Consider the following 26,651-nt stretch of genomic DNA (forward strand, 5'->3'; position numbering starts at 1 on the left):
ATGTTATTTTTGTTGTGAGTAAGTTCCAGTTGTTAGGTTTAGTTGTTGTTGTTGTTAGGTTAGGTGGATAGAATAATATTATGTGAACGCCATAACAATGCCATGGTAACTAGCCAAGACCTAGGTATCCCACCAAAGCAGACTATAGAATGGGTACGTCTCATTCGATTGCTACAAACGGTCAGACGATGACCGATCCATTATTCGATACAGCATTATACGATACTCTTTTCTGCATGACTGTCAGAGCAAGCATATGGCTCACCTGACAACAATTTACACCACAGTAGGTGTTACGTGCTATTACAGTTGTCAGGCTATTCCTAACGTGCTACAACTATTTTCACATTGACCTTCAACTAGGTACGTAATAAACAGAATAAATACTTCCAGTATTTGTCCAACAATTAGGAGAGTCGCGCAAATTTTCCAACCATATAGCGACGTAAATTTGCCTAGATGCTAAAGGGGGAAAATAATAATAATTAATTAACACCTATACATGTAGTTGGAGATCTAGGAATGATAGAAGTCTCGACGTACACGCGTAATCTTTCACAAATTTCAAGAGACGCGAATCCATGGAACCGACCGTATTGTTTAACTACTTTGAATCTTACTTTTGATAACATCAGAAGTGTGGCTAATGTATACGATATTTTATACTGTAGATGTGTTAGGTGCCAACAAAATCACCGCAAAAAGTGAACCGTTCTGAAAAAAGTGAATATCTCAATAGTAGGCACTTTACAGGTATGTATAGTGCCTACTATTGAGATTTTTAAGGCGAACTGTACAATTTAAATCAAAATATAGTCATTATATTGTAGTTAGTGTTACTTCAATGTTGTTGTTAGTTAATATTTGCCTAGGGCTCTTTGTGCTGCAGTTCGCACGATAATTGCCACCAAGTAGAGAGTTGCGAGAGTCACCAAGAGAGAGAGAGATAATCGTCATTATTTGAATAGGTACTCAAATTAATTTTTTCAGTAAATTATATTTATTCATTTGCTGCTTTAGTAGTATTTTTATCATCAATCGACATAAGTAATGCAGTCAAATAAGCTCAGTTTTATCGGAGATTATAATTTTGCTAATTACGGCGTAATATGTGTATAAACCAGTAGTAATAAAGATTATTTACATTACATAACAACATTTACACAATAGGGACTAAAAAGATAAAATGATATCTGATGACGTATACAGATTGTTTCCTTCTAAATATTTATAATTTCAATATTATAAGCTTGGAGTTTAAACTACAAACCTATGATAAGATAACGATTTAAGGATTATCTACCTACTCGTACTATGCTACTATAATACTCGTAGTATCCTAGTACCATGAATAGATAGGTAACATTTCCACTAGCTGGTTAAATCTGTTACTAGCTATGCTTTGATTTAAGTCTTCAGAATTAATCTTAATATATAACTGCCACAAGGCAGTTTGTACATATATGCTTTAATAATACCTACAATACTAAAAAAACAAACAAATTGCATGCAGTATATTTATGCATCATTTAGAATTAGAATTTTACAAAAAACCTGAGATCAGGGTCTGTTTTTTATACCGATGATTAATTATGATTGTTATGGCGAAACCCAATTCGACGTGGGTTCTTAAAACCATTGGATCGCAGCACAGCATTCAAAATAACACATCACTAGCGATCGAAAATAAAACTAAACTTCTTTAATATTATAACAATACTACTTCACTGGCCCCGTGGTTAGATAGGAATAGTGAGGTCCAGGGTTCTAGCCACAGAACAGGCCAGTAAACAATTACTCGTAGATATTACCTGGTTTTTCCTACTAATATTATAAACGCGAAAGTTTGTAAGGATGTTTGGATGTTTGTTACTCTTCAACGCCGCTACTACTAAAGAGCTTTGGCAGAAATTTGGAATGGAAATAGATTTTGCTCTGGATTAACAAATAGACTACTATTACTACTTTTTACCCCGAAAAAAATCCATGGATTTTTTTGCGAAAACCTGATGATTTTGATGATATGAGTGTATGTTACCCTTTCACGCCTTGGTTACTGAGCCGAATCACATAAAATTTGAAGTAGAGATAGATTATAGTCTGGACTAACACATAGGCTACTTTTTATTCCGGAAACATCAATGGTTTCCGAGGGATTTGTGAAAATTTAAATTCCACACGGAAGTCGCGAGCGTCCGCTAGTTTTTAATAATTTTCTTATTATCATGCCGTTTTACATATAGATTAAACTTTTCTTAAAGCAACGTAAAGAGCCTATTTGTTTATGGGTATACCCGAATGGCTTTTCCACACCAATTTGTAGGTTTTTGCGTAGAACAGCTAAATTTAGTATTACTGTACACCGCGATTACGCGTAGATCCTGTTCCCGCTTGTGATATTAAAGACTACGTGCTTCATTTCATCCAACTACATTCAGCAATGGGGATGATGACTAGGTTTGAATATATTGATTTTTATGATACATTCGGGTAAATAGGGTCAATGTTAACTAATTTATACATAAAAAGCAAAGATTGTCTGGATATTTGCAAAATAAATGAGATTATAAAATTTCAAAAACTATTAAAAAAAAAATATCGTAATCAGATGAAAATTCATACAGTTTTAGATTCCTTACATTAAATGTGACATTTTTTAATATATGAACTATAAAGATAAACGCACAAATAACAAAGATATTAGTAATTTTGTTTAAACGTGCATACAAATCTAACGATCATTACATTGCCTATGACGTCATTTTTTCGAGCCATTTTGTATGGGGCGTTTTTCAGGGATCCGCGGCAGCGCCGCAAATCTGACTCTTAAAATCCCTGTAGCTCCGAAAGTAATGATCGCAGATACCCTGTTACTTTTACAAAATTGCTTTACTATTAGTATACTCTTAATTTATATACAATTTAAAAAACTGTCATCATCCCTATTAAGCAAGAAGAGCTTGAGTAACAAACAAAATACATATACGTATAGATTCATAACAAACTACCGCAAAGCAACACCAGCCTTAATATCAAAATAATTTCTCTCCGTTCACAATTCATATAGATTATAAAGAAATGACCATTAACGATGACTTAGGCATAAGGGCACTTGGGGGCCACGATTCGGAGTTCGGACGTAGGTAGGTAGCGAGTCGAGAGTCACAATTTATTGGAGCCCATCTATCAAGACGACCGTCGACGTATTGTTCGATGGCATTCCTCGGCCGGCCGCTCGTCTAGAATGCACTCGAACCATTCCGACTGTCTACATAATTGATATGTTTTAAATTCTTCCCTGATGAGAAATTTTGGATTAGATAGATACCTATATGGAATGTTATTATCGGACCCATCTACAATTAGTTATGACTGTGATGTACCGTATTTGTCATTTTTATGGTTCAACCTGAGATTTTTATGGATCACTGTTGTGTTCGTCTGTTTGTCACTCTTCCTACTACGACTTTTTTTTTAATTTTTAGGAACTGAGTTTGAACTCTTATCAAACATGTATTCGTCAAATTTTCAAGAATTATTCAATGTGAATTATATTAACACTATTATTGTAGTGCCTGATACTCAAACCACTAAGATTAAGTATCAGAACACCACTATGTCATATCTGCTACATTATATATTATATGTATATATAGCTACATAATAACATATTATACATATTATTAGGTATGTTCGTTGTATTGTGGTTTATAAAGAGCAGGGGGAGAGTCAGATTAAATGTTGTGACGAAATGGTACAACTTTAATACTCGGGTACTCCAGCCTACCTATCCTCTCGTCAAGAGGTCCTTAAAGTCAGTCGCCGCCCCCGCGTCCCACCACAAAATGTACTTAACCCACGGTGCTCCGGCATTATTAATTTTGCATTACAACCGTTGCTAATTTCGCGTGATATGATTCGAAGATATTTGCCCCAAGGCCCGGGGTAAACACCAATTAATCCTGGCAACACGATACTTTTAGGGTGGGCCGCCCCCCTCGGCAGATTGCTGCATAATCCCGCTGCATTTCTACTGCTTCCGACGCAATCGCCAAAAAGGGCGTGTTTAGAGGACCCCTCAGAATGCTTTAGACAAGGGCTAATACATTTTTCTTTCAACACATTGTTTGCCAGTGGATCGATCAAATTGAACATGTGATCGGAAAGTGCGCGACTTGTAGGGGAACTAACAACAATAATTACTACGTACCTATTACATCCTTTTAATATACATATATTGATTTGAAACAAGATCTAATACATTGAATAAGCAGATGGGCGTGTGGTTATAATGATAAGACATTTTTACTTAAGGGGAAGTTTGGTAACCGCTAACGATTGAAAACCTGAGACAAAAAATTTTTTATACACATTGCAATGGAAGATCAGGCTTTACTAGAAAAAAGTTCAATGTTCCTGTAGAAGGCCAAAAAGAAAAGGAAGACAGAAACAAGGTGGTTGGTATGTTATGATAAAGTGGGTGGAAAAAGATAATATTTATGCAAAAAAAGATTAGTAAAAAGTAAAAAAGTAAGTATGTTTTTACAAGAAGATATTTGATTTGATTGAAGGAGATTGATAATCGACTCCTGAATTCAATACGAAAACAAAACTAATCTAGTTAACATAGTAAATGATGGAAGAAGTTGACGTTTTATCTGGACAAAACGTTAACATATTCAATGGTCTTTCTGGTCAATGCACGTTAGTTTTTTACTAACATTTTTTATAAGTGAGATGACAATTTTTAGCAAAATAAAAAACACTATCGAACTCTTTTGTCGATTATAAAAATAAAATATTCATCGAGGGAGACACGATCTTTCGGGGCAAACACCTAATTCTCTCAGAAGAGACCATGACATTGATTTCTCGAACCATAAAATTTCGTGTTGGAGAATTACGCTAAAAAATATGCCTCGTGGAGCAAAATCTAGAAATGACCTCTCGTACACTTCCGATGGTAGTTAATTTTTTTCTATTGTTACATAATTTTATTTTTGATTTTGCGACAGTGCCGGATTAAGGAGATCTAAGCCTAAAGGTTCTTGGAAGATTATGAAATGAAAATATGCATCCGCCGGTAGTAGGTAAAATAAACCACGGAGTCGATGAGTACAATTAATGATTCGATTAAATATTTAAACTCAGGAGGGTCTTATTAACTTAATCGTTTCGCGACTATTAAATGTTTATCAATAAGTCGACGAAAACCATAAATTAATAAACCCCTATTAAAATATGATTACATCAAACTCCATGGTGTAGAACGGTTTCCGAGCTAATGGTAAAAAAAAGTTTCCAATGCTCTGACTTGTAAAATTAACATTAATTGTTGTTCTGCGACTGTCAACCTTATTGTGTAGACAATACGATGCATTACCGGGAATGGGTTAAAGTTAATTTTTAGGAACGTAGCGACAAGCCATGTTTAATTTTGCTTCTTCACGCTCATTGTGATTTGTAAAGCTGACTTGACATTCCCGACGTCGTGTTCGGAAATACTTAGTCCACTTAAGGGGCTACCTTTAAAATGTAGGAGAATGGTTCTATTAACTTTCGTGTGCCAAGAAACAATGTAACGAGAAATAATATTTAGATATATGTAACCATACGTCGCTCCCACGTATTTAAATTTTTTATGAACCAATAAAAAATAAGTGTCGCTTAAGTTTAAGAATTAAGTACATGCAAAATATTACAATAAAATAACTAAAAACAAAAATAAGAAATATTTCAAATACCACAGAAATAATTCGAAATTAATTTACAAGCCTTTTTGAACTACTTTTAACTTGAAATTGTAGATGAATTTGAATAAGATGTCACCAACAACATTTCTATTGTGGGTAAAGATTAAAAAAAGGCAGCTCCTTAATGTTATTGAAACGAGGACCCAATTCCGTTTTTCATCGCGCCACTTTAGATAAAAAGTAATCCCAAAATAACTATCGTATTAAACTGAATAGGTACCTGAATTAGACGGAATGGGCGTTCGGTGATGACAAAAAGTTCATAAAAGAGTTAATAGTAATTTCATAGTAATTCTTATAATGAAAATTTTATAGACTGTCTGAACTGTCACCCGCACCATCCTACATGAAACGAACTGTAGTAAGACGTTTTCGTGGCAAGTGATCCCAAAAAGTTTAGTTCAAGTTACTGTTGAAGGTCTTTTACTTAACTAAATGCAAGACCAATACGTCACATTTTTATCTCTATATATATCGAAATAACTAATAGGCATATTTCTAATTGATTTCGCGAAAATCATTGTAATTGAGATAAAAATATTATGTACCTATAATAACATCATCGACTTATTGTACTGCACTTACAATATTGTAGATACATATTTACAAACTAGCTGACGCCGCGTGGTTTTACCCGCGTGGTTCCTGTTCCCGTAGGAATACGGGGATAATATATAGCCTATAGCCTTCCTCGATAAATGGGCTATCTAACACTGAAAGAATTATTCAAATCGGACCAGTAGTTCCTGAGATTAGCGCCCTCAATCAAACAAACAAACAAAAAAAACTCTTCAGCTTTATAATATTAGTATAGATGTTTAGTACTCACTCACGTAAAAATCCAAATTACCTATCAAAGCATTACAAAATGATAAGATAAAAAATTATTCTCGTTATAACTAGATAGTCAATATCATTCAAGAAATTTTATGTAAATAATCTAATCACTTTGTTTGTATTAATCTAAAGGAATTTGTGTACAAATACTCTGATACGCGATACCTACATGTTGTTGCAAAGATATGGTCTTGCTCGCGGCTTTACTCGCTGTAGATTTTGTGGGACAATTCAAGTTGACAGTCAGACGAACTACTAAAAGTTACTTATCTATCTCTTAGAGAATAGTTTCTATACTAGATTCTCTATATTAGAAATACTTTCTACTACTCACATGGTAAATATGATTTAGTACCTATACAATTACTAGTCATCGGATCAAGTTAACATCATGATTATAAATATTCAAGCGTGGTGCAAAAGATATGATCCAAAATAATATAGCGAGCAAAATTAATTCTCCATTGGAGTTGGATACCCGATATTGATGAAAGGGCAGAAACCAGAATAGATAAAGGGCGAACCATGGATACCGTGGGGGCTAAACGAAATCTTAAACGCGGTACAATAACGATCTGAAAAGGTAATCTATACCTACCTAACAACACAAAAAGTCAGTGACTTAAAACAAATAAAATCTTCTATTTTTATGACGGCATACAGTAATGACCGATTTTAGAATTCATATAATATTACATTAGCTGACGCCGCGCGGTTTCACCCGCGTGGTTTACATGGACTATCCAACACTAAAAGAATTTTTCGAATCGGACCAGTAAGTAGTTCCTGAGATTAGCGCGTTCAAGCAAACAACAACTTTGTAACATTAGTATAGATTAGATATTATCTGAGTTTGATTTTTCACATTGTTCACATATATTTTCTTACGTTCAGAAGACTGCAACTAAAAAAATACTCATAACACCTATTACTGCCATCTAGCGATAATCACGACCAGATGGGCAAAATGGATTATGATATTTTTACTTTTAACAAAGCAAAAATAACAAAGTCCCCAGTAGGTACCACAACATGAGTGATCATAAAAATATCTTCAGGAAATAAAAGCGAACTGAAAGTAATATCAGTAACACAGATAATTGGGATTAATGGTCGCTCAGCAGACATAGGACATCAGTGTGGGGTAGCCATGAGTTATTTAAAACATACTTTGTTCTGCAGATCCCACCACTGCCAAGTTTAATGATATTCATTTGTCATCACACTGTTTTATTTGCAAGTTCCGAGGTAAAAGATTCCCATTTGTACTTGATCGAAAATAGAATTTAAAAAAAAAGTACGCAAGGGCCTGTTTAATTCTTTGAATATTTAAATTATATATTCAATTAAAAAAAATTAATTATTATAACTTATTAAAAGGAAGTTTCAAAGGTAATTAACTTAATTAATAAAGGTAATTAATTCTACAATTTTTCAAAATTAAACAGGCAATTTATCCAGTGCATTACATTTTCTTTAAAAATCTGAAATCGTCGTTAAACGATTACTTTTCTTAGCATTTATTTAGCCGGTCATTCAGCATACACAATTAGTTACAATGTAATGTTTTCATCGGGACCAATCCGAAAAAAACTCAAAACCATGGACACAACACAAAAACATAAAAAAGCTTACGCACAGTAAGGCAGCTTTTACACACCAAAATATTCAATAAACGGCACAGTGTTTATTGTCTGTCTCCCGTTGAATAGGTATTGAAATTGGAATGAACATTTTGTGTGGTCGTGTGGTCATACACACAGGCTGGAATGTCAAAGGTGACATGACACAAAGCCGGGCAGGTGTATGTATGGGCAGCTGCGCGGGCTACGTTTTTCTCGATCAATTCCGCGACGATATTTTTTTAAATTGCAATAGTTTATTACGCTGTGACGTTAAAGGCCTGCAATGTTATTTAATGTCGAAATGTTAGCGCGTCAACAATTCATTGGACAACGCGTTCATTACATTTGCCAGCACAAAACATTCGCTTTAGTAATATTATATGTGTACTTACTCAGTGTGTATTAACAGAAAAAGAAAGTCGATAAATATTGTCGTAATTATAAAGTTCAGTGGAATTGAAAGGCACCCGATGTTATAACGCGGGTTTACTGACATATTTTAATAGGCAATACAATTTTATTTTATTTTATTAATCGACTTAAAGGAGGTAAGTATCATTCTGGTACCTGTATGTTAAAACTGGATGTCTGAGGTTCGGCTTAATTACCTTGGCAACATCCTGTATTGAAGGAAAACATCGTGAGGAAACCTGCATACCAGAGAATTTTCTTAGTTCTCTGCGTGTATGAAGTCTGCCAATCCGCATTGAGCCAGCGTGGTGGACTATTGGCCTAACCCCTCTCATTCTGAGAAGAGATTCGAGCTCAGCAGTGAGCCGAATATGGGTTGATAACGACGAAACTATATAAGAAGGAATACAATAGAAAGCCTAATGGTCTGCAAACACTTAATTAAATAACAAATCAATATGAACATGTGTACATATTTAATTTTGTGTTCGTCTACTCAACAAAGTTGAAACACATTAAAACTAAAACGTGTATTAACTAACGATAATTATTATTGCTCTAATTTACCAAAGTGTGTGCATATTATCTACGAATATTTATGCGTGATCGTGCGTGCGGGTAAGAGTTAAAAAAATAAAGTTAGACAATGAACGCACGTTAAAAATCATTACTCGACAATTAACATTAATCCATTAGCTAAGGTTTCGAACTGCTACAGTTCCTACTCGGATACAATATCGTGGGTGTGAACACTGTGAATCTATAAGACACCTACGCAGTGATAATATGCATGAAACAATACGTGTACATATTGTTAACCAGTTGATCCGTGTTCGATTTTTACGAGTTAACGGATTCTTCCACGGTCCGACGGATTGTTAGTAGGAAACGGTTAATCGGGGATTTAATCTGTGATTTTATAGAATTTATAAATAGATCTGTGGGAACTTTTTCTATTTGCGATGCAACGAGTGTTTATAATTGTCAAACTTTGGACATACAGTGCGGCCGCGGTTGCATTCAACATTGCGACCTTAGTAAGTACAAATCAAGTCAGTACCTATTATTACGGCATAAATTAGACCGCAACTTGGTGTTTATTATTTATACTAGCTGACGCCGCGCGGTTTCACCCGCGTGGTTGCCGTTCCCATAGGAATACGGGGATAATATATAGCCTATAGCCTTCCCCGATAAATAGGCTATCTAACACTGAAAGAATTTTTCAAATCGGACCAGTAGTTCCTGAGATTAGCGCGTTCAATCAAACAAACAAACTCTTCAGCTTTATAATATTAGTATAGATTTTACTAGCAGACCCCGCGCGGATTCACCCGCGTGGTGCCCGTTCCCGTACGAATACGGGGATAAAATACAACCTATAGCACTAGAAGATAAGGCGTTCCCAACAATTAAAGAATTTTTCAAATCGGTTCAGTAGTTCCAGAGCCTATACAAAACTCATTATAATATTAGTAAAGACAAATTATTGCTTGTTTACGTACGCCTATTAGTAGGATTTATCGTGGATCTGTGATATTATAAATAATAGATCTGTGGGAATTTTAGCTATTGTAGTGCAGTGATTCTTTATCACCAGCATTATACTGTTGCTCTCAAGTTTACATACTCAACACAAACCAAATGACGCAGACGCAACTTGTCGATTAATATACATTCCCTTTCCCGTGAGAATACAGGAATAAAATATAGCCTAAATACACTCACAAATAACATGGCTATCTAGTTGTAAAAGAATTTTCAAAATCCGTTGATAAAATGCAGATAATACCCCCTACAATACCATAAACTTTACTTAATAGTACGTACTATATAGATTTAGCTAGAAACGGTAGGTATATCATTTTGATTAGTATGACTTATTATTCTTAACTAGTCATCGCTTTACGATTTCAGTAAAAATGCAGGCCAAGATGGACAGTTCGATAAGAACAGTAAATATTACGCTTATTATCGAGTCCTCTTGTGTTAACAGTGGTGTAGTGGTGTAGTAGGGCTCCGTATAATCAATGTAATGGGGGGGGACAATATACGAGTGGCAAATACCAAAAAATCTCCTTAGTTTTTGATTTACTCTACCTAACTCTTTTACTACAAAGTATTGATTTTTTAGTTTTGTAAATTCTGCAGCTTGTTTTTTTGCCGGGCCACCACCAGATTAAGTAAAATTGTAGATTACTTTATACAAATTTTTGCTTCCACACGTAAGGGCCCCCTGGAGTCCGGGGGCCCCCTATGTTTGATACGGCTGAAACAGCGGCTACGCCCCTGTGTGTTAATTTCATTTAATGCAATTATGTTAGCAATAAGATGTCTTATCAAAACATGCCTCTTGCGTAGATAAAATACCTTTTGCGTAGATAAAATACCTAATAAAGGAATTTTAAGTACCATTACAGTAATAGCTAAGGATCGTCTTTATAAATCCAGCCCAGGCATGTAGAGCAGAGCAGAGAGCGTTATTCCTAGACTTATTCCAAGGACATTCGACATTCCACATTCAGGCAGGCTTGCGTGACTCCTTTCCTACCTTAATACTTTAATGGTCTGCCCAGACTTATCACAGTCAGGGGTCCGGCAAGTCAGGAACAAAATGGTATTGACAACGACGATGGATAATGGACAGGCGTCCACAGATCCGCATCGTTACCTATCAGACGCATCGCATCAAACGGATTTAAAATTTTACGGTAGATAAGATCCGTACGATGCGGATCAGTGGACGCACTTGTATGACATTCTATACAAAGAATAATAAAACCCACTTGATGCGATGCGTCCAATACATACGCTGCGTATCTGCAGACGCCTGCCATAATAGTTTACTTAAAATTGTCAAATGCCTGGGTCTGCCCACACTTATCTCAGTCAGGGCACGAACGGCACGAAGAAAATATTGAGGATATTTACTTAATGGACAAAAGTATAGTTACTTAGTTTTTTTAAAGTAACGCCCGCTGTTTACTTCGAGAGGTTGTGTAGCGTGGACGTGGTCCCGTGGAAATATGGGGTAAAATAAAGACTATGTAACTCGCTGATAATCTAGCTTTCCAATGGTGTAAGAATTTTTTTAATCGATTTATTGGTTTACTCATTAAAACGCAACAGAAAAGCACTTTCACAACAATTATACAAATATTTTTTTCAGCGTTTTTCAGTTTCTATTCGTATGTAATTCGCGTATATATAAGGCGACATTATGTACCTGATGTTATTTTTAATTTAATGTGTCCGGAGCTCGGAAACCCTGACTTGGCATGTCTGCATAGACCTTTATTATTATCTTATTAGATACCGTTACTAAACTGGAATGATTAGGGCAAAGAAATGTTTATTTTTCTTACTAACGAAAACGTGTTTTGAAATCTTATTTAAGGCACGATTATGTAGATAGGTAGGTATATAATCCTTTTGTCTTCTCAATATCAAACGTTTAAAATAAAACTTGTTTTAGAATCACAAAACAATATGTGTTAATTTGCTGAAACTGGCTTTTTTGCGAATTTTATTATTTTTTAATAAGTCATCATTAGTCAGTACTAATAAATAATAAATAATATACATATATGTATATTATATTTCATGAATAACAGGTAGGCAATATTTATGTTGCAAGGCATACCACTGAACCTAGTTTAAAGAACAAATAAATAAATAATAAACATTTTATTACATAAAAAGGCAACAAGAAGAAAGTTACATTACCTACTTACTTAAAAAGTTTTCTGTAAACGAGAGGTTGTCCGTTTAATTTTTATTATTATTCTCAATTTAAAAAAAATCATATAATTACAAATTGTAAATTGAGTGACTGATTAATATTAATGTCTTATCCACCTGCCAGTCAATTCACTAATCTTGACGAAGTTACCCTATATAGAATCAACACGAGATAAATAACCGCATTTTTCGTATTCTTAACTCAACTCAACTGGGAAATGTCATCTTCATTTGTACTCTATTATATCCACGATGGGTTGTCAGTAGGCACCGGATGACATTTTTTATCTGTAACTAGCTGACGCCGCGCGGTTTCACCCGCGTGGTTCTCGTTCCCGTAAGAATACGGGGATAATATATAGCCTATTATAGCCTTCCTCGATAAATGGGCTATTTAATACTGAAAGAATTTATCAAATCGGACCAGTAGTTCTTGAGATTAGCGCGTTCAATCAAACAAACAAACTCTTTAGTTTATACATATATTAGTATAAATCTTAATTTTGATCATCATTAAACAAATAGTATAATACGAAATCACGTGACTTAAAAATTACTAACAATAGCTATTTGCTAAATTTCTCATAAATGTTTAACAAATGTCAATGTTAGTGAATTGGCCTACCGACCTATTCACATTGCTACCTGCAACAGACTATTTAAGCCAGCTTTTCCGTCCTGCAAAGTATGACTTACACCGGCGCAGGTTAAAGATACATAACCAACACATACTGAAAGTATTGAACTGTCGAATCAAGGCAAAGACCCTTAACCACATTTTCGATTTTAACTCGTTGCCTCTAAGGAATGTGGTCACCCATCTTTATACTGGCTTAGGTTAATGTTACATGATTACCACAAACTATGGCACTTTGCTTTTAACATGTGCACAGACCAAAGATTCCATAAGCAGTCGTACTGGACTTATATTCAAACGTCCACGACTCCGAAAAGAGTCGTATGCAGGCGTGAATAATGATTTTGACTGGGGTAAGCACTATGTGTACCTATAACACATTTAAATACAGGTTCGTAAACAGTCCTTAGAGTAGGCAGTGCAATTTTGCATGTATAAAATGCCCTCTACTGGTCGTAGGCTTAAGTGAAACCACATTTTCAGCAAAAGTAAATTGTAGTACGCCAAAAAACCTACGGCAACAATATTTCCAAAAATATGTCAAAGTAAAAATAAAATTGTTGCAATATACGAAAAACATTTTAGTTGAATAAACATAAGGTACCAATTAATAATTAATAAAAATTAACATACTCAATAAAATCATACGTTAAGGCATATCAAGCATACCCATCAATTTACTGACTCACATCAATGCTACTTAACCAAAACAATCGACGTCATTGAGTTGTCGTATCTAGGCCACGCCACTCAATCACATCGTCGATTTTGCCTCGACGAAGTAATACGACAGCACACGCGTCGTGCGGCCGACAAATTAAATAATAAAAAAAACAAACAATGACAGCCAAGTTGAACGACCACTCGCAGCGGATGACTCAGTTTCTACCTGACAGCGGCCGGACCGCGGTCCAGAGTTTTATTACCCTCTGAGGTTGCTCCACTGAGCTAAGAAACCTGCGCGTTTTGTCTAGAAAGTCCTAAATAATAATCATTACAAGTAGTTTAGGTAAACGTAAACAAAAAACCACGTGACTCATGGGTGCTAAACCTTTTGTTGAAAATTTTTATGAACTTTTTGATACATTTCGTGTTTTAAGTATGTAGTTTAACTATACTAAGTAAAACAAAATAACTGTAATAAAATGGTGTCAATAAAGTCATCAACTTTCTATTTTTTTTACTAAATGGTTTTTGTTTGAAAGAGTATAAGTACTTCCAGACTGGTCCCATTTAATTTTCACGAATATCGGTTCAGAATATGTGTTGAAAGCACAATAGCTGAGAAAAGTGTAGCGGTTACGGTCACTAAAATAGACACAATGAATTTCTTTCCGATTTCCTAATTACTTTACTTAGTTACTTTAGTGTAATGTAGTAAAGTACTAAATATTAGTTTTCTTTTTAGAGCAATCTTACGAGTAAATTTATTTTAGCACATGGCGGTGGCTTTTTTTTTGAAGGCGGTGCTATGCAAATAGCACCGCCTTCAAATCGATCAATAGAAAGGACATACTCGAGGTACGATGTTTTCGCCTTTTTAACCGACTTCCAAAAAGGAGGAGGTTCTACGTTCGGCTGTATGTATGTTTTTTTTTTTTTTTTTATGTATGTCCAGCGATAATTCCGTCAATTATGGGCCGATTTTGAAAATTCTTTTTTTGTTTTGTAGGGTTTACTTCCAGGGTGGTCCCATTTTTTTCATGTCAGGATCTGATGATGGCATCCTGGAGAAATTGAGGGGAACTTTCGAAAGTTGTAGAGACGACTACTGCGTTTGTTAGTGTTTCCATAAGGTATTTTAAACCACTACAACTTTCTGAAGGTTTGGAGTTGGTCTGATGATGGAGCCGAAACACAGACGATAGAACTCGTCAAGGATTTACAGCAGTCACCTTTTGTTTGGGCTTGATTAATTTGTATTGATGAGTACTTTCCACCTATATGGGTTGTGACTGTATTAAGGGTCTCGTGATGAAGACGAGGGACAGTGAAGAGAACTCCTCGACGGTTCACAGTAGCTACCTTGTGTTTGGACTTGATAAATTTGTATTGATGAGAACTTTCCACCTAGATGGATTGTGACTGTATTAAGGGTCTGATGATGAAGGCGAGGGACAGTGAAGAGAACTCCTCGACGGTTCACAGTAGCTACCTTGTGTTTGGACTTGATAAATTTGTATTGATAAGAACTTTCCACTTTGATAGGTTGTGACTGTACACACGCAGTAGGTATGCTAAAACTAAAAATAAAAAAATAAAAATTTTAATAAAAAAAGTTCAACCGACTTCCAACTCAAAAAATAACTTTAACTTAAAAGCAAAAAATAACATCCTACCTATGGCTTGTGTTGTTATACGACACTGGCTTGGCACCGCCTTCAAACTGATCAAAAGGTAGCACATAGGTAGGATGTTATTTTTTGCTTTTTAGTTAAAGTTATTTTTTGAGTTGGAAGTCGGTTGAATTTTTTTTATTAAAATTTTAGTGTACCAAATGCATCTTCGAAGTCGTTAAATTTTTTGTTAAACATTGCGTTTATCGAAAATCCGGCAAAGTTTTATTCACCACTTCAGGCAAAGTTATTATTGTTTTTTAGTGTTTGTATTAATAAGGAGAGTAAGAGTAGGTTAAATATTTTTCAATATTTTTTTTCCGTTTATTATTACTGACATTACCTGACTTTTCAAAAATTTCTGACATTGCCTGTAAACTGTTTGTCTTTGACTTTATTGCGTCCCAAAATCACTTGACTGCCAAGAAGTGTAAACATAAACTTAATTAGGTACGTACCTAGTTTATGTTCAGACTAAACTCAACTTCGATCATAAGCCAATGACGATGATGACGTTGGAACTATTTTAGAGAACATGAACACAAAAAAGGGACCAGAAACCAACTTATTTTGATTTAAAAAATCTACCAAATCGGTTTTTGTGAAAATTGTATGAGACCACATATGTCCCTTTCGATTATAAAAATAATTTTGGAAAATTAGCCCAAAATTTACAGAAAAGTCGAGTAACGAACATTCCAATTAAAAAGTCCTCCTATTTTGAAGTAAACATTTCTAACACCATCTTTACATTTAGCGGTTACGGCAAGCAGTACAATGACACAAGAGCCAGGCGTGCACTAGTTTTTTTTAACAAGGGTAAGCACTGAATGTAAAAATCCTACAAATTGAATATTTCAGTGTCCTCAGAATAGGCAGTGTATTTGATACATCTATGAAGTGCAGTAGAAGTCAGGGTACGAAACATGTGCTCAGTATATTGGATAAATATTCACAGATGCTCCGCTGGTTCGTAAAAAGCCGTTCCCAAAGCGAATCACGTGCAATGCATTTCCCGGGCCCGGCGGGGCATGCACCACTGCGGGCCGGGCCAATGCGCCCGCGCACGCTTCTAATGACGGCCGACCGGTCGACGCGCCAGGGTATGTTACTGGCTCCGTTAGAGAAAAACAATTATTTTAATACTAGCGGACGCCCGCGACTTCGCCCGCCCTTAGACCTCTTTAATCCAGCCCTTACAGTAGTAGGCATCGCTGTAAAAATTGAGTAACTTCTCCCGTTTTCCCAACATTTCCCTTCACTGCTCTGCTCCAGGAGTATGAAGGTACCAAGTTTCGTTAAAATCCGTCGAGTAGTTTTGATTTCAATAATGAACATACAGACAGACAAAAATTTTACTAATTGCATTTTTAACATCAGTATCGATCACTAATCACCCCCTGATAGTTATTTTGGAAATATATTTCATGTATATAATTGATATCTTTACATATTTATTACAAAAAATATAGATAGATATAAACTATAGTCAATAGTTGCTCAGAGAAGAAAAACAAGATTATTTTAAATTATTGATCGTTACGTAGCAGGCCTCACTTTTTACAAGTTTATTAGTTTAGCTTGATTCTTACTTTCAATTGTTTGTTAGACTCTCTAAAACTGAAAAACTACAAAACTGAGTGTATACATCGAAACCGGAGCATCCTTGACTTAACAATGTCGAGTTTAGTATTTTGTCAGATATGCCGTGTCATGCCAAGATACGGAGATTCTAATAATTCCTATTATTCTCAATGAAAATTTGTTTTCGGTTCTCGTAGAAGCTGTTTTGAGTTGTAAATTAAATTAGATCACCTTAGATATAATTAGTAGAAAACATTTTTTAACTATGAGTCCAAAAAGTAAAACAATTTTCCAAACTATAACTTGATAAAAATTTACAGCGCGTTAATGTATTTTTTTAATGGTTTGAAGCAATTAATTCAAAAGCATTATCCCCGACGACACTGGTTATAATTTACGTGTATATACAATTCTCCAAAACCATTTTGACCTTATTTAAATGTAATTTGATACTTATGAATATTATGCGATACATTCAAATATTACGCCAAAGCCCGCAGGCAGTTGCATACAGTAGAGCCGCCGAGAACCAGTCCGCCCCCCGCCGCGCCGCGCCGGTTAGAACTCCTAACTTTTTATTTTACGGCTCACCCTCCTTAGCGAGAACCCACTACCAACAAAGGCGATTCTTCGTTTTGTACTCAAAGTCACTTGTTTAACTTTCGCGCCAGTTATGAGCTGGTGTTTGGGAAAACGAAATAACTGAATAAGCAACCGGGTCGGTCGATAACCGCGTCTAGTCGATGTGCTGTGAAGGGCTACTGGGTGTTACGCCACTTGGGATGGGAGTTTCAATGGAACTTGAGATAACCCGTGTGTTGGCACGAATGTTACTCGCATACTGAGTATAGGTAATCACAATTAAACATTCGTATTTTAATTATTTATATGAAATAGGCAGGCACGTTATGCACGCCATTGACGATCAATTATTCTCACGTTTCTGCAGCACCCACGACTATAACTGATCGTGTATTGGTCACTGCGTGCATGACGGCTCGACTTATGAAACGTCTTCGCTGCCGTTTGCGCTGCAGAAACGTGAGAATAATTGAGTGTCAATGGCTGACGTTACACGGCGCAGCGGGTCGATTACTGTCGACTCAGCGATACCACGATTTATAGGTACATACACAAAATAATTTCAACGTTTCACATCTTTCAGGCAGAAGTGTGTTTACCTTAACCTATAAGCGATCATCTAATGTGGATAGCCTAGATGCCATTTTGATTCGGATCTTTGCAGAGCTTTTATTAACTGTTGTACAATAAAAAAAAAATAATTAATTATTTATGCAATTTCTTTTTTAGAAAAGAATATAAAATCTTACTAATATTATAAAGGCGGAAGTTTGTGTGTAAGTGTGTATGTATGTTTGTTCCTCTTTTACGCTGCTGCTACTGAAACGATTTGGCTGAAATTTGGAACGGAAATAGATTTTACCGTGGATTAACACATAGGCTACTTTTCATCCCGGAAAAATCAATTGTCCAGTTGAGTCGATATGATAACGTCGAAATGTGTTAACTTGATGCACGGCTTGGGTGTGACTGTGAGCTTTATTTTCGTTACGGAATTTCTTGATTCGGTCGTCGCGCTTAAAGCCCGCGATAAAAGCTATGCAATGCCTTAATATTGTTAGGCAACAACGAAAAACTAGTATGAAACACCTACATTATCCAACGACTACAAATAGTTAGTAATTGTATTCGGTGCTAGCGATATGGTGTCAGATAAGGTTGCTATTTGCGAACCATCAAGTGTATAGCTTATCATTATCACTTACCTACGCACTTTAGCGTTGATAACACCATTGATTCACTGCTCAATCACGCAAGTTGCTAGGTACAATGATATTTCATATTTTACTTGTATTGTAGCTGTCACTTAACTTTGCCATTATAATAACCTTTTGTTATACTCGCTAACTCGCTTTTACGTACCTATACTCCGGCAAGTAAATTAAACTATAATATTGTCTGCGCAGGTACAATTATAAACAAAAGTGTTAGACGAAGTGGTTGCCCTGTAGAACATAAAGATGTCAAATAGTTGAAAATTTCTTACGCGACTGTAACGGCACCAATGGCCGACAGTGCACTAAAAGATGACACTTTCGAAAAAAAACAGTTGCAATAAGAAAAGTTAACATTTGTTTTACTTCACTAATGATTTAAAAGATACCTACCATCATCTATGAGACATGGCAAAAAGCTTGTTCACTTTCATTTAATCATCAATCAAATTAAGGTTTACCTTCAATTCCAATTTACTTGATCAAGATATAGATTTCAACAAAAACACACACATTTCATAAAATATTAACAGCTCTAAATTTTTTTTGGTGACTATTATTTACATATTATAAAATAAAGAATTTATCGTCTTGTATTTTTTTTCTGTAATGTCCCAAAATGATTGGTCTTCTTTTCAGCCTTCTTTAATGAGGCAAGTTTGACTAATGCAGGCCATCTACATAGGTAGGTACATAAAATCGCCCACACCCAAACCGCGCCTAACATACATCGGCGAATGTTATCGCTCTGTAATGGGTGACCCACATATGGCCACTTCAGACTTTATCTATTACCCTATCAGCACAATGTGAGCATGGGACTTTCATGTCGTTGTTTCACGTAAAAATCAATCTAATCCCAAATTTCATGCTTGGCAATGGCCATCATATATCCCTATAGATCTATGACTCCTTAGTGAACCATTATAACACTATTATAAAGGCCTCCCCTTTCCCATAAGACTGTGACATACTGTGAATTATTAAGAAGAAAGAATAGCAAAAGGAACAAAGTGATGTCACATAAAATATGTTATCCAGTTGACCAACAAGGCAGTTAATAAAAAGAAATATCAAATCATTTAAATGTAAGACAATAAGGCTGGTTACAAAACTTTTTATTGATACCAGATTTAAAAAAAATGTCCTGTGAAAAAATATATAGAACTGAAGTTTAAAAAAAAATAATATACTTACTTAGTTTTTAATACCAAATCAATACAAATTACTGCATTAGTAAATTTAAGCAAGCATGCAATAAGTCTGAATGTGCACACTTTAAATTTTTTTTGTTGTATTGAAAATATATTTGTACTTGCAACTTTGTAACTACAAAGATTAGACACAAGTTTTATTTTAAAATGATAGTACACTTCAGTTTCATACATTTTTTTATGTGACAATTTTTTAAATCGAGTCATCTTAATAAAAGAAAAATAATTATAGCACTCGAAATTTCTTCTATGAGTACAAAACAAATGAAACATTATATAAAAAAATAGTGTAATAGTAAGTACATTGGTAATTTAATCTGTAATGTTTAACAAAAATCAGATCTTATAATCTTAATTACAGCAGCTACTGTATTGTAAAAAGTGATTACTCTTTGTTTCACTGAGGTAGAAAAATTAAAAAACCAATGTTTTCACCAACCAACAAAATACAATTTGGTCACCCTAGGGAATTTTTTAAAACTATATAAATTAGTTTTAGATAATTAGGTAGTGTAAGTATCTACCATTTGCGTTTTTTCTATTAATTACAGGGCACCCTGTATATATTCAAAAAAAAATATATTGTCAATTATCATTTTAAAGACAACTCATAGTAGGCAGAAGTATCCCTTTTCTATGATTGTTTTCATAACAAAAAAAAACAAATCAAAAACAGTTTTGCTGTGCTTAATATCCTCCAAATTCTGATTAATCATTATCCCATTTCAAAACAGTATGAAATAAATACACTATAATAATGTATAATACCTAGCTGTACAATTAAGAATTGTGTCATATCTGGGTTACAATAATAAATAAATATAAAAATAACACCAACATTATGCTAGGTCGAAGCAGATAAAGTAATCATTTACTGACCTCTGTATATTATTAATAATAATATCAATAAAGCAAATGTTATTGACCGAATACTTTTTAAAAATTTCATCTTCACTCTATTGTATAAGTACTTCTTTACCAATCTGATTACCTATTTCAAATAATAATTACCTTCATCTACCATCAAAGCCTAGTTAGAAACAATGGTGTAACCAATGATGTTAAATACTGTTAGTTGTGTTACTAGGTCATGAAAAATGAGGAGCAGTAGTCTCAATCTCCATGTTAGTTGTAGTCAACAATGAACGTTATTTACACCAATAATACCTAAATATTGTCTACAAAGTCGAGTTGTGTGTTCAACATGTGTAAAAACTGTATACACATAAATAAATAATGGAATTAAAGACATGTATGCACTCAGTTTTGTAGTCTATTATTCAGATCACTTTTTGCAGTGATTTTGTAGGGACGAAAACAATATATAGTATAAAATTATCATTGGGTGTAACAGATTGAATTGATACCGTGAAGTTTCTTTATAAATAGCTACACTGTTAAAGTGTCTCGACTCAACCGAGAGATCATGGGTTCTATCTAACCCGTCATACTCTTAATATACCCACTCCTAACAGTCTTTACAACTAATTGGAGGGGAAGGGGAATATTGGTTATGTTTAGAAAGATATGGCAGATACTGATAATGATTATGTCTGGTGGTTGGTTTGATAACCAATCAGAAGATAGGATATAGGTACAATATTTAGCACTTTTTAGTGTAATATATCTTCAATCTTTTGAAAAAGTATGTAGGAAGTCTAGCTATTTGATTAGTTAGGTATATCTACCACCAATCCCGAATAGAGCAGCAAAAAGGGTTTAAATTTACAATCACTTCTTTGACTGTCCCGACAATAGAACATGAGTTACTCTGATGATGACGACATATAAATCAACAATGTTATGCAACACTACAGTATTAATAAGGATTGTATTAAATATCTATGACATCAGTATTACAACAAAATTCTGATTATAATGGATATAGGTACCTACAAACATACTTAGTTACCTACATATAATGTTGATAACATCTGTGAATAAAGACAAAGAGATAATTTTTATCAGACTATCAACTTTTTTTACGTCATTGCAATGATAATGACCGCATGTAAATTAAGTCAAGTTCAGATATTAAAATACCTTGAACAATTCTGTAATTAGTAACAGGGAAACCTTTAGTAATAATTATGTTGCATATATTTAATGGGATCCTAATATGTTTCTTATTTAAACATTAGCAAAACATAATATTTGAACATCAATTTAAAAACAAATTAAAATAATCTAGCTCTAAAACAATAGTTCCTGTGCTTGTGATACTAATTCAAAAAGTTAAGTAGGATTTTATTACATGAAAATATTTTTGTAAGTAGACACATAGGACAGTTAAAACAAATCAAATTGTAGTACAATCTACATAAAATACATTAAGTTTTAGCAGTTTTATTAGAGAAGAGAAACTTGGACGGTCATTACTACCAGAATGGAACACACGTACAAGTTGCTTCTTATCTGATGGGCATAACTGATTAAGTTTTTAGTCTTGTACCCCTTAGACGCCGCCACATATTTAACTTCTACATAATTGCGTATTATGTTCCGCTTGAGGGAGCGTGATATAATCACTGTATCCATGTGAAAAGCTTTGCTTACACGTAACAAGTGATACATCAAGCGATCATATGCATTTCAGTACGAAGTTAGGAGTTACAGTTAGAGATTACACTCGATTACGGCATAGAGCCGCAACTCATTCTCTACAATTCGGAGGGCATTCAACCGAATAGGCCTAGCAACTCGAGCACTCGCGATGGCCATGACATCGAAACGAGCACAACAGCCTGCGGTCACTAGAGCATTGACTTCTCACATTTTGACACTATCAAAACAAATTCATAAACAACGAAAGCTCAAAGTAACACAATGGAATGCCCACCTGTCAGAAGACTCGGAGCTGTCGTATCGGTCGATGCATCGCTTCTTCCTGTCGTCTCCGTCGTGAGCGACGCTCTCGCCGGGTGTTTTTCGGAAATCTGCTGTTGCGACCGCCACGGAGCAATCGCCTACCACGCCGCGCGTCTCACTTTTCTCACACGATTCACTCGCATCCAGTTCGGTATAGAACGATAACTTCAATCTGACGCCTTCCGCGGCTTGCCCACTACACTTTTTTGTGTCACCGTGTGATGGATCAGACGCGGAAAAAGTTAAATCCTCGTTTTGAGTCCGACCGGCACGGTCCTCGGGCGACCCATCCGCCATCTTTGAGCGCACGAGTGTTTTGTCGCGAGTTTCGGTTCGTCGCCGCGGGCCGCATGGGCGCTGCAGTCGCTGCAGGCGCGGGGCGAAGGCTGCGTGACGTCACGGCGGCTGCGCGGCCAGCGGGGGCAGAGCGCCGTGACGTAACGACTCCGCCCCGTGCATGTGCAGGGACGCTGTCATTGGCCGCGCGTTACGCAACATGCGAGCCTATTCAAATACTCGCGGAAGGGAGCGTAGGACTCGACGCCGATAGGGACAGGCCCATCCCAGCCCTAACAACAAATAATGCAGCGTAATGACCAGACACACACACAGGCCCGCACGCACACGAGGTCTGGCTCGCTAAGAAACAAGTGCATCGAAATTAATGACACGTTTCACCCTCTATGCCCAGCATTCTTTATTTGGACGCAAACAAAACACATGCTGTTCGACATTCGACAACGCTAATTTAATAATAATCTGTGCGGAAAAAACGGGAATTCACGATCACTACTCAGTATTTGATCTTATATTATGGAGGATGTTACACACAATATATTGCTGCAAATGGTTATTTACACATACTTAGTAACTTAACTTTATCATTTATGGTATTCGCAGTCGTAGTTTTAAAGTTTTTCTACGAATAAAAATTTGCAATTCTATAAAAATTAAAAGTTCCAAGAAAATTAACTGAAACCCGAGTGGGCGTGGTTTAAATCACGGAAACGGAAATGCTTGTAATATAATCATTCCTTTTTTAAAACATAACTAGGTATAAGGATGAATTTGGAATACTCCCATTCTAAAAAAGTGATATGCATTAATTGATTTCTGATCGGATATATTTCGAAACACAGTGGGCGTGGTTTACGGAAGCGGAACAACGTCACAAATCAGTAACTTTGTAGGGAGTGGACTTGTGCCTATCTTAAGACTCGTAATAATTTGGTTAAACTTATTTATCACACTTAACATAATGGTATGTAAATAAACTTAATTATAATATAATATAAACCTCTTCTATTACGAGTATTTTTTTTTAAATACTAAATCAGCCTCACGCACGCATTTACCTATTTTTTTGATGGTTATGTTAGGGGTTTTTGTTTGACGAGTGGCGCAGTGGGTTGACTCTGCCGTATGCATCCAAGGCCATGGGTTTGAATCCCACAAGTGGAATATATTTGTGTACTTACTTACCTACTTAATGGACATCAATGTTATCCAGTACTTAGGTATCTAGGTAGGTATTTGATATTTTAAAGAGGTAGGTACCTAGGTAAAGTTTGTGAGTTTGTGAGGTTCCAGGTTTAATGAATTGGTTCAGTAGATTTAGAGATAAAGTTAATCAGTAATGGCAGATTCTACTAAGCCGATTTTGAAAATTCTTTTCGGTAGTGTCGGTAGGTTTGTCAATTTAAATATATATTAGGTCCACTCATAGAAAAATACCTATAGTAGGAACCTATTTTAAGTAGGTAGGTATGTCAATGCTTAAAAATTAAAACCGGACAAGTGTGGGTTGAACTCGCGTGACGAGGGTTCCGAACGTTGTTAATCTATCATGTTTTTGAAAACTGACCTGAAATTGTTAATAATTATACCTAACTATATTTTTTTTTCGTTTCTTCTGGACTTATTTGTTTAGTTAAACATTTATCTAAACCATAAATTATTATTATAATAGTATAGTATTTAACAAATTAACAAAACTTAACATTAGTTTTGATGAATAGGTTAAATAATAATAATATGCAAGTTGATAAGCACAATAAGCATAATATGGTAGGTAAACAAAAAAATGAACTTATTCCACAGACAAGAACTCTGCATTTAATTTCAATTTCAAGTTTTTATTTTTATCAAACAACTAGCGGACGCCCGCTTCGTCCTCGTGAAACTCGATGTAAACTTTCAACTACCCCTACCCTACCCCTACCTCTACCCCTACCCTACCACTTCCCTACCCCTAAACTACTCCTACCCTAACCTACCTCTACCCTACCCCTACTCTACCCCCTAGCCTACCTCTACCCTACCCTTACCCTACCCCTTCCCTTATAATTATATAGGTATATAAGTGTATTTTATATACTTAATACGTGGTTTATTTTCGTGATACCTTAGATAGAGATGTGTGTATAGTGCTAATACTAGGGTAAGTCCAGGATAGATGCCCCACTTCTCGAAAATGCTAAATAACTCTGAATTTTATAATCTTAGAGCATAGCATTCTTTAGGAGATATTAAATATATTTCTTAATGTTCTATATTATCTGAATCGTTCTGATATAGACTGTTTAGATTTTGTGTAAATTGTAATTTTTTGGACCTCTAAAAAATGGGATAGACGCCTACTGTGGCGGATAGATGACTTATCATGAAAAAACTTCTGAGGATAGGTGCCCTTAGTGGCGATTGGCGACTTAGTTAAAACATTGTAGTTGGTTTGTTCTGAAATCAAACAACTATATTATTATAATCAGTCTTTATGGTATTTTATATTACTTTCATTTTCATTTCTTGGCCATCTTCGTTAAAGTTATGCTTTAGCTGTAGCTTTTTAGCAAACTGGTATGCTAACTGACGTATTGCTGTTCGGTCCGGCGGAAATCCAGCTTCTCCTAATTTGAATGTAAGAGCCACGAGTTGTTTTTAATGCTGGATATATATAATATTTTTTTAGTAATAATTATGCCAGATAGTACCTAACTACAATGATATGATGCAATGCAAAGTAAAAGAAAATCAAATTTAAAACAACAGTACATATACAGTTATTTTGAAAATAAGATTTGATATTAATGGAAAATCTTCGTCTTAATATTTTAGATGGTATTTCTTATATTCTAGAAATCTGATTTACGCCTTTCTCTTCCTTTTTGATCTCTTCAAATGCTGCTAGCATACTGTCTTCGGTCTAGGTTACAGTACGAAGGACAACACCCTGTTTTCTTTTATATTTACGAGGCATTTTGCTCTCCTGCAACAATACAACACTTATAATAAACAGTTGGGGATAGTTGCCCTTAGGGGCATCTATCCTAATAAAAAATGGGGCAACTATACTTTTTGTAGGGGATAGATGCCTTTATCGATAAAAACAAAAGATGAGTTTCAATTACTATAAAATCTATCAGTTTACATAGGTTAATTTTCAATGCAAGTAGACAAATAGAAAAAAAATAGACATTATAAGCCAGAGAAAAAATACACTGTTGAAAGTACTTACGAATCTTATTTTGGCGCGTTTTGTCGTTAAACCGCGGAAGATTTTTACTCACACAGATGAAGCGCATGCACTCCGGTCAAAATTCCTCCCGATACTAAGGTTTGCGGGGGAGGACTCGTTACTTATAGTAAAATTTAACTGCTACAGTGCTCCTAACATAGTGAAATAAAAATCAAGTCATCTATCCCACTGGGCCATCTATCCTGGACTTACCCTATATGTAGGGTAGGTTTAGGTGTCCCGCAATTAATGGATGAAGCATACATAAATACACCACCTTTATTCTAAAATAAAACGAATCGATATCGCATACCATCCCATCACATCCCATCAAA

The 26,651-nt window shown here is 35.2% G+C and overlaps 1 protein-coding gene across 2 annotated transcripts in view; it reads right to left on the bottom strand.

Annotated features, from left to right (window-relative positions):
* The window catches only part of LOC112046764 (zinc finger protein jing homolog), a 201,555-nt gene extending 178,414 nt beyond the window's left edge, over positions 1-23,141 (bottom strand). Inside the window, exon 1 of one of the 2 annotated variants that reach the window (XM_024083540.2) lies at positions 22,774-23,139. In XM_024083540.2, coding sequence (XP_023939308.2) covers positions 22,774-23,099 — 326 coding nt within the window. In that variant the 5' untranslated portion in view covers positions 23,100-23,139. Of the gene's footprint in view, positions 1-22,773 lie in introns of both variants that reach the window. The other variant, XM_024083559.2, reaches the window with a different exon arrangement.
* Between the last annotated feature and the right edge of the window lie 3,510 nt (positions 23,142-26,651).

Source organism: Bicyclus anynana, chromosome 6 (genome assembly GCF_947172395.1).
Source record: "Bicyclus anynana chromosome 6, ilBicAnyn1.1, whole genome shotgun sequence".
In the NCBI taxonomy this organism is placed as follows: domain Eukaryota; kingdom Metazoa; phylum Arthropoda; class Insecta; order Lepidoptera; family Nymphalidae; genus Bicyclus; species Bicyclus anynana.